Genomic DNA, 9,782 nt, shown 5'->3' on the forward strand with positions numbered 1-9,782 from the left:
GAAGAAAGGATATTCCAAACCTGCCACTGCAACAATAAATATTTAATAAGTACCAAAACCTCAAGCGAAGTTATAAGGTGTCATTCAGGTAACTACTTTTTGTCACTTTACACGCCGCAGTTGGCGTGTAAATTCAGCCCAATTGTCCTCTGGAAAATTAACAAATGTTATATACGGTATATTAATATCAAAAGAGCTGTGTAGGTGCATGTTCTGTTATTTTGATGCCGGTGTTGTTTAGAGCACATTGTTGCTAATTTCTTGTTTGCTCCTTCCAACAATTAGTGATGTTAAAGTAAGTGTGCCATCTCGAGGAGTACAAAGAAATCACGAGTGCTTCGTCGAGCTTCATTTTCTCATCGCTCCCAACAATCTATGCTAGCGTTGTTGAAGTTCGCAAAGTCGGCTGCGATAGAGAAGTCAACAGGGGGTGTAGTGAGAAACCGAATGCTTTTTAATGTCGCAAACATCTTGGTATGTAACATCTTGTGGAAAAACATTCGGTGGTCTGAAACGCGTGATATTCAAGCAATGACTGTTCAGCGGAAGGCCCGCGTTTAAAGTAAATGAGAAAAGTGTTCTCATCTTTCAGATAAAAGAGGCAGATGATGTTGGTCAGTGACAAAAAGTTTCTGACCTGCAGTCCTCTTGGAAAAGGGGTCGCAATGGACCTCCGTCCGCTTCAAGTTAAAAGGATCTGACTGATTATCGAGCCTGGAACAAACGTGTTCAAAAATAAATAAAACCTGCAGCAAAGATACGGTCAGACAAGATGAATCAAACCTCTCTGCTCAAAACGTAGTAAACACGATCACATCGTTTCAGGGCGGTGGACGAGAACCATCTTCTTAAAAAAAGTGGCACTTTTCAAATGTCGGAGCACTTCTTATCGGAGCGCCAGACTGTGGACTTGGTAGATCTCCTTTGGGAAGTTCACTTGCTGCTCCTCGTAGATGACGCTGAGACCCGCTCTGCCCACCAGATTGCGGACAATTTGCAGGTCTCGACACACGCTGCTGTCCACCTCATCCGGGACCACGCCTTCGTAGGAAACATTGTCCTTGATGACAATGAGGCCGTTGGGCCGCAAGGCTTTCTGACAGCGCCGCAGGAACTCCACCAGGTGGTTGTCGGTTAGGTGGCCTGCAGAGGAGCATTTGGTCATTAAAAAAAAATTATAATAATAACTGCAATCTGCATTTCTGTCCTTATTGCTACAGTAATCCCTTGTTTTTCGCGGTTAATGGGGACCAGAGGGTTGTGAACCAACCAACTCCCCACTTCTTAAACAAAAAAAGTTATTGTGAACACATCACTAAGATACAGTATGCGAGACAAGTGCAAATGAAGTGTCCGTTAGTGTCAAGCAGAATCACCTATGACCCACTGGATCCAGATGACATCATAGCGTCCACTCTCCGGTACAAAATCCTGCAGGCCGCTACAGAAGTAGTTGCCCACTCTCTTGCCATCCTCTCCCAGGTACGTCTTTGCTTTGTCCAGGAACTCCTGCGTCACGTCCACCAGGTCCACCGTCTTGAAGAGAGGCAGCAGCAGACGCTTGGAGATCCTGCCGATGCCTGCGCCGCAGTCCAAAGCGCAGCCGGCGCTTGTCTTGCCTTCCCCTTCCTGCAGCGGTGACGAGCAGCCACGGGTGTCAAGAATGCATTGAGGGCATGATGCAAGATTCAACTTCAATCCAGTGTCTAGTAGTAGACTGGCATGTAAAAAAAAATTAAATAAAAATAGCAGCTGACTCGAGCCAGCTGCGCTCACGGTGTATTTCTTAGTTGCCGATCTGTTGGATTTACCTGACGCTTTAAGATGGGGCGGGGCTGCAACTGACAGGTGACCATTCACCTGACGTATTAAAAAAAAATGGTTTCCCGGTTTGGTTCATTCGGAAATCACTCACTTCGTCGCCCGCATACGCCAACGGTAAGCTACGTTTGCTATGTCCGCTTTGCTTTGTCTTTTAGATTCAATCGTGCTTGTTTGCTTGCTTTGCTTTGCTTTGTCTGCTTTGCTTTTTGCCCGCGGCGCTTTGTTTGCTGCTCCGCTTAACGTTACTTTTTGTTCGCAATCGGCAGTGCAAACACTCGCTGGAGTGGCGTTTCAAACAACGTGTGGCAAAAGCTTTAAAGTTAAGGTTTGCAATTGCGGTGGTGTGCACGCTTAGTTGTGTTTTGTTGGAGTGTTGCCACACCACGGTTGTCCGGCTGCATTGGGAAGTTTGAAGGATGATTTTGGGTTACGGCTCGATTTGGTCGTGCCGGCGTTTTGCTTCCGGGTTTGACTGCTGGGATTTGTAGTCCTTTTGTTCGGTTCCACGTGGACGCTTTCTCGTTGTGTTTAGACTGTGAATCTTGATGACATTATGAATGATTGTGATTACATTTAAAACGTGATGAGAAATGAAGATGACAATGATAATACACATGCTAAAATCAATGGGTTGTGATAAAATCATGGTTGATAAAATTCTTAAGATGAAGGAATTAACAGCTGTTGTGAAAGCGCTATACGGTTTAAAGAAAGATGTATTATTTTGCAACAAATTCATGTCATTTTTTAAATTATTTACATTGTGATGCGTGAAGACAGGCACGTTATTTTTTTGTTGTACTCATGCTTACTTTGAATTTATTACCTGCTATGTGCCTTAGTAAATAATCAGAGTATTGTACATATTATAGTTAACTTTATGACCATAAAATGTAGCTTTTGGTTTTTTTTTGTGCTCTCATTTTTATTTTGTCAACAAAAAAAATATTGCAATTTTAGTTTTCGTTATTTGGTGAACTATTATAACCTTAGTAAGACAGCAGTGCCTTTTTGAAAACAATCCGCACAAACTATTGTACGTAACTGCACTTGGGATGTCTTGTGTGTTGCAATGAGAATAGTTTCAAAAGAGTTTTTACTCCGAGGAACTTGCGAAGGAAAGCCTTGGATCCATTGATATCGATGCTGGAGATCTTCCCATAGCCTCCCAGCATGCCGTCCACTGTGGGCGGAACCTCCTTCCAGTAGCCCTCAGCATTGGAGTAGAACTTTGTCTCTCCCGCTGTGTCACCCATCCTTGCGAGAAGCACAATAAACAGCAAATAAAGAAAAAAAAATATACAGAGGATGTAAAATTCCTACCAATCGGGCAATTTTTCCCAAAAGTGGATTCTGCTTTTCCCTCCGCGCCCTTTGAAGATGTGCCTGTTATTTTCGATGAAAACACGGAACTGTTTGTGCGATCTCCAATTTTGTAACCAGCAATACTTCAAATAAATAGAAATACTCGGTTTTGTCTATTCAACCCCATGCACGCAAATTCATCGAAACCAAAATCGAGCGAGACTCAAAAGTGGAGATGGAACCTTTTGTGGAGTATTTCTGTTTTCCACACACACACGTGGTAATAACGACACAACAACCACTGGATGCACATTAACGTTTAAAACGCAGACGTTTGATCGAGTTAAATGTACAGTCTCAAAGCACATTTACTAGTCACAGACTGATTTGAATGAATGAATGAATGAATGATCAGGAGTACTTTACTGTACTTCCAAATTGCAGTGCCTAACTGTACCATTGCTTTTAGCATCTAGCTCGCTAACCGACAGCAAATTGCTTCAGCAGGAAAAAAAAACACAGACAGAAGACACATAAACGGGATCAAGATTTACCTCGTTCTCTGTTAGCTCCACGCACCAGTTAGCCCTCGAACCCACGTCAACCCGTCCCGGGGTCAGGTCTTGAGTTTTCTATTTGCAACCATCGCCTTGACGCTGGACGTCATTTCCTTATTTGGGTCCGACAGAAAAGGGGACGTCACGGGCGCCCTCTGTTGGCCGGATTTAGCTAAGCCTCAATTTGCCTTCACTGTGTCCTTTACCAAAATGAGTCTTGAAGTTTGACTTTGTGTGTGTGTGTGTGTGTGTGTGTGTGTGTGTGTGTGTGTGTGTGTGTGTGTGTGTGTTTCTGAGGGCGCCATGGAAATTGGTACCAAAAGGAAAAATTATGTAAATATTGTCATTTTGTTCGAGAATAAGAAACTGCAATTTCCAGTGGACCTTTCCATACTCAGTTCCTGCAGATTGACTTATTTGCATTTTTTTTTCAATATTTGTTTGTTTTGCTTAGTGGGAGTCCACTGCGATTTTTAAATCTTAATGTTTCATATTTTCGATTTAAGTTTTATGGAATGGAACGGAAGCGAATAGAATTTTATTATCACAAGTACAGAGCAGAAAAATTCACTTAACAGTCGGAACCGTTCCAGGAGACATAAATCAATGACCAACGGGGCAAAATGAGAAGCCTGACGGGTTGCCAAAATGGCAACCTGAGTTCTCAGATGAAAAAGAAAAACAAAAGGAAGGTGGAGGGGAAAAAAGCCCCATGTTATGGTGCTCTAAGGGAGAAGCACAGGATGGATTTAGAAAAAAAAAGAAATCTCAGTACACATCCACATTAATACACAACAAAGATCATTTTGTTTTTGATTTGCTCTATATCTTTAAATAAATCAAATCTAAAACTAAATTTCCAATTAAAAACGGAGTTATTTAATTTTTCAAATAAAAACGTAGTTGCCGCCCAAAAAGAGTTCTTTCAATAAACACGTCAAAAAATGTTAAAAATTTAAATAAAGGTGAACTATAGGATGTATTATACTATAGAAATATCCAAATTATAATGAAGCAAACATTTTAGGCTCAGTTACGCAACGGGGGGGGTCTTGCTCAAGGATACGTTGACATTTCTTACAAAGCAAGTCAGCATCTCTTCAGAAAGTGCTCACGACCTCTTGTTCTTCCCAAATTAGTCCTCATATTTATACTTATGCAGTATTTCAATCTTGTATTCGCTCAATTTCAGGAGCAACACGTTGTCTACTCATTCTACAAGTTTATGGCCGTCCCAGGAGGTGAAAGGTCATTCTCACCTTCAACGACGCGTCGACGGCCGCTCTCATATCCACTGGAGGGCAGTAAAGAGCCACATAAGATCGTGAAACAGACTCATGGCTTTATTTCGCCTGCGCTAACGTAACCTTCGTGGGTCCACTTGCTAAGTTGAAACCATAATTACCAAATAATACCAATACCAATAGTATCACCTAAAGTTTGATATTCTCCAATTCTGTCTGTGAGGTTCAAAAACAGCAGCAGCAGCAGCAGCAGCATCTCCCTGCCTAAAAATGCCTGCCAACATCACCAAGAATTGCAGCAAATAAAACGACTATTTTGGGGAAGCAACGGCATTAACACATCGGTCGACAGTAAAAAACGGAACAACACTTTCCAACATCATGACGTAAGATGTCGTGATACATTTGATTAGAGTTGTTCATGAACAATTCTCAAGCACACAGTCGTCGTATCTAGCTCACCGTTTGGGGAAAATTATAACGAATGATTCGGTTTTAGTAAAAAAAAAAAAAAAAAAAAAAATTTATATTTTGCCTTGTTTCCATGACAACTAAGTAACCTCTACTGGCTGATGAGCCTGAGACAAGAGTTAAAAGGTACAAGAAATGATGGACCGCTTGCCGTGAGATGACATTTGTCTTAAAATGTAGAATTGTTATTTTTGACTGTCTGTGTGATTTGCTTCATGATTGCTCTGAGCCGAAGCTCTCATATCCCCCGCCCCCCCCACACACACACTCACATGGAAAAAAAGACCTATAAACAGTGCAGTTCCAGCAAATATATGAAAATGCTTTGAAGAATTTACGCTACCAAAGTGATAGGAAAAGCTCATCACACCTGTCCAGGATACCCCACTCTCTAAATTGTTTCGAGGCCCCTAAAAACAATCAAACAAACAAACAAATCCCTTTTTGGGGGGTGTGGAAGCGGGGAGGTTGGTGCAGTCAGGCTTCCTTCTAACTGGCCACACTCTGAAGACCTCCTACCTCTGCAGAGGTACCATCAACCAAAACCTGAATCAGCATTTTGGTGGATTGAAGAATCTATACATTGGCTTTAATGCCAAGAAGCCCGGCCAGTTGGCATGGCAACTGGACAACACACACACACACACACACACACACACACACACACACACACAGTAGAAGCACATTCTGCCACACTGCATGGCAGACGTTAATCAGAGGTGGAACCTTCCTCTCTATCGCCCTGTCATGTATTTAATTTTTCTCTTTTTACTAATCTGAGGTCCCTGTGTACAAATCTTGCTCGGTATGATCCCTCTCCGTTGTTTGTCTTGTCGTGTCCTGCGATTGGAATTCACTGATGCTGTTTGATCTCTGACTTGTTTGGATTTTGAAACTACTTTTCGAATCGGAAATAATGGCAGAACTTACTGAATCTGCCATTCGGATACAACGTAAATAGTCGAGATAAAGTCGCTGAGGGTGTCGTGGCACAACCCGCCTGACTTGCGCGCGGGCAGCGTGGGATCAGTTCCCACTTGGTGATGGTGGGATTGCTCACTGTTCTCTGCGTGCCCTGCGACTGACTTGGCGACCGTTTCAGGGTGAAGTGCACATTCCGCCCAAAGACAGCTGAGATAGGCCACCATTATCCATTGACTGGCATTAAAAAAAAAAAAAAGGAGCCCCACATTCAAATGCACCGAGTCTTCGGGTTGTCTGCAAACCGTCAGCTATCTGTCACCAGTGAGGGGAGCTCCAGAGCAGGAAGCTGATTCCAGGACACTGAGCTCAGTTTGAGAATTTGGTGTTCCCGAGCTGCTGTTTCCTGAATTTGATACAGTGACCCCCCCCCCCCCAATCACGGGGGTTACCTTCCAGGCCACACCCTGCATTCGATGAAGTCCGCGATCTGGAGATACCCTACTTAGATTCAACCTAGGCAGGTTTTATAGCATTGATGGTACTTCTATTTTTGTCTTCAAGACGCGCTGAACAATACCCGACTGTCGACACGACTCATCTGTCACTGGCTCAAAAATAGTCCAGCACCAGCGTATCCGACAGGAGCCTTATCAGGACGCGAGAACAATACACAATGTTCCCAGAGTTGCCCAGAAACGGAGACGTGTGCGATCACTCTTCTCGCTTGCGGAACCATCATCCGGATTCTGTCCAGGGAGCGGAATAGCTTCCCTGAATTCAAGAGCGCCGTCAAAAAACCAATTTTCAAAGAAACAAGAAAATGAAGTCGCGGTAGAAGATAAAGAAGTAGGTGGGCTAACTGTTAGCATGTCTGGGGGCTGGAGTAAAGCTCAAATTTGTCCCGACTATGTGTGTGTACGCCACTTTGGATCATCTATGCGTGCTCCACAGTTTGGAGGCTTCAATTGGAAGGGAAATTGCTCGAAGAAATTCGCGGCGCAGTCCTCCGTGCCTCCGTACAGCACAAACGAACCAAAAGCCATAGCTTGCTTAGGGTCTATACGTGTGTACGCTAGGCTCTGTCAAGAAGAAAATATGAAGAAAAAGGATGAGGACCAGACCAAAAAAAAAAAAAGTCCTTCACGTTGGCATTTCTTGCATTGCCTCGACCGAGGAGACGGCCATGCGGGCAGGTGTGCATGCACAAAGGAAGAAAAGCCATTTCAACTTTGCCGTTCCGTCAGAGTCTTATTGGAAAAGCGTCCACGGTGAGTCCAGCACTGAAATTAGATATTGATCCTTCCGCCCCGTTCTCCACCCACGCTCACGAGTTTTGAGACTCCACCCCCAGCACCCCCCCTTGTGGAGATTCCCTCGAGTTCATTTCGTCCTTCCTACTTGTCACTCCAGGGAAATCTTCCCGATTGGGACTCTTTTTTTCCTTCATGTACCCTCGTTTCCAGCTTCCACATTTCAACTTTGAAAGAGGCCGCGTTGGATTTTCTTCATCAACTGACCTGCGAGCAGCCACGGCGACTTGGTGCGCACGCTCAAATTCAGGGCTGTCCAAACTTTTTTCGTTTGGGAGAGAAAAATGGAAGGATGAAAGGGCCATTTTCATTTCCTTTGTCAGCTCCTTGAAATGTGCTCAAGTCAGTCAAGAAAGTCATTCTGTTGATTGTGTTGTCAAGTTCACTGCATCAGATTGCTGTTAAAGGTGTCAAGAAAAATAGTTAATATACAATATTGCTGACTTCAAAACAATATTTTGCCATACTTTGGGTTATTGTACATCATGTTAGCATTTCGATACATTTATGGCAAAACGACGACTAAAACTCCGGCATCTGGTTTTCTTCATTGTGAAAATATTCCGCATTCAGACATTCATTCAGTCAAGGTACTCTGGAGCGAAAGATGACGCGTGCGGGGGGGAAAAAAGAAATTGTGGACGACTTCAAATTCCACCTTCTGTTGTGTTAACCTTTGCTAGCCAAAGTTCATCTCGGCTTCAGTGACGAGCGGGTTGTGATTGTTTGATCCGCGAGGTCTTTGCATGGATGTTGAACAATTTGCGCAAGTTGGACAAGAAGAAAACAGCAACTGGGCTTCTCACCCCCGCATTTCTTTCTTTTTTTTTTTTTTTTTCTTTTCCTCTCCTCCGATCTCCCCCTGCTCACCTTCACTCATCACCTCATCTATTTCTCCCGCTCTGTTGCCAGGCAACAGACAGGAAGGGCATCTCTTGCCGGCAAGAAAACCACAGGAAGGGCTCGCAAAAAAAAAAAAAAAAGACTCATCTCCCAGATGTTCTGCTGTGAAAGATACTTCTGAAGGTCCTTCTGAAGGGGCGGCCCTTTTTTTTTTCTCTGTTTGTCATCCCCGCTACAGCTTCATGAAATTTCAGGTGCATTAACATGTAAAATTCCTCAAATATTAGAATGATCGCCAGTAACAATATTTCAGAGATGAACCAAATTCCTGAACAAAGCCCGGCAAGGCTTGTGGCGGCATCAGAATCAGGAACCTCCGATTTTCACGCTGGAGTGCATCTGCGCCGTCCGCCAACCTCAAGCGGGAATTTTGTACCGAAGTCTACGAATTGAAAGGCAGGGAACTGCTGAATTGAAGGCGAGGTAGTTGCAATTTCCACGACTTCCTGAATTGTCAACAATGAAGAGCTACAAGAGCTGTTGGCGAAAAACGTTCCCCCCCCCCCTGTCGTAGAGCCCGATGTTTCATCCCTAAAGGCCCCTTCCCTTCACTATTGACTTTCAAACCGATCGCGTCGTGATCACGCCAAGTCGCTCACTTTATAGTCGGCTCCCAAAAGACATTCTGGTTGACTTTAGCGGTTCAATGTAAGGCGCCTGTGCCGTGCTTTGCTCTTCCTTTGAAAAGAATCTTGTGTGCGGTGACGAACCCCCGCAGACACACATCACCCGAGTTCGGGATTGTAAAGAATGTCGAAAAATCAGTCCTGGTTCCCACCCGCCCGACGGAGCAGGTGCCACTTGCTCTTTGAAGTGTACCTTGTGTTTCATTGCGATATGTGAACCCGCGTTTTGCTCAGTCGCGTGTGCGGTTGCGCGTCGATTGAGAGAATGTTTGCATGCGGCTTCTCTTGAGTCAGTCAGATCGCTTCTTCTTTCCATCCCTTTTCTGACTGCGGCTCCTTTTCTGTTTGCTTCACTCTGCTCCTTTTGATTCTTTTTCTTCCTCGTGGCAAAGCGCAGCAGCAGCAGCAGCAGCAGCAGCGTTTCCTTCTCCTCTGTGTCACCTCCACCCTCGCCCCCCCCCTCACCCTCCATCTCATGCCGTTTCCATCCTCCCTCCCCTTTGCTGTGTGTTTGCTGATGAAACGGGCAGCCTGCCAGTTTTTCCTATTTCTCGGCAGTAAAGTGGCTAGCCAACTTCCAAGGGATGGGGAGCGGGAGGGGCGGAGGGGGGGGGGGTT

At 44.5% G+C, this 9,782-nt stretch overlaps 1 protein-coding gene across 1 annotated transcript; it reads right to left on the minus strand.

Annotated features, from left to right (window-relative positions):
* Positions 1 to 431: 431 nt before the first annotated feature.
* On the minus strand, positions 432 to 3,841 carry ntmt1 (N-terminal Xaa-Pro-Lys N-methyltransferase 1). Its single transcript, XM_019892370.1, has 4 exons — positions 3,684 to 3,841; positions 2,925 to 3,081; positions 1,377 to 1,629; positions 432 to 1,143 (listed from the first exon to the last, which is right to left on the minus strand). Exons 2-4 carry the CDS (start codon positions 3,078 to 3,080, stop codon positions 887 to 889), a joined length of 666 nt encoding a protein of 221 aa, XP_019747929.1. The 5' UTR covers position 3,081; positions 3,684 to 3,841; the 3' UTR covers positions 432 to 886.
* Between the last annotated feature and the right edge of the window lie 5,941 nt (positions 3,842 to 9,782).

Source organism: Hippocampus comes, unplaced genomic scaffold, assembly GCF_001891065.2.
Source record: "Hippocampus comes isolate QL1 unplaced genomic scaffold, H_comes_QL1_v1.1 scaffold145, whole genome shotgun sequence".
Taxonomy (NCBI): domain Eukaryota; kingdom Metazoa; phylum Chordata; class Actinopteri; order Syngnathiformes; family Syngnathidae; genus Hippocampus; species Hippocampus comes.

What these genes read in the sequence shown, in the direction of transcription:
- ntmt1 (XM_019892370.1), bottom strand. Translation starts at nt 3,080, where the DNA reads ATGGGTGACACAGCGGGAGAGACAAAGTTCTACTCCAATGCTGAGGGC. An exon ending in TCCTTCGCAAGTTCCTCGGA is followed by an intron (nt 1,630 to 2,924) that starts GTAAAAACTCTT and finishes TCACCGCTGCAG; the next exon opens with GAAGGGGAAGGCAAGACAAG. An exon ending in CTGGATCCAGTGGGTCATAG is followed by an intron (nt 1,144 to 1,376) that starts GTGATTCTGCTT and finishes GCTCCTCTGCAG; the next exon opens with GCCACCTAACCGACAACCAC.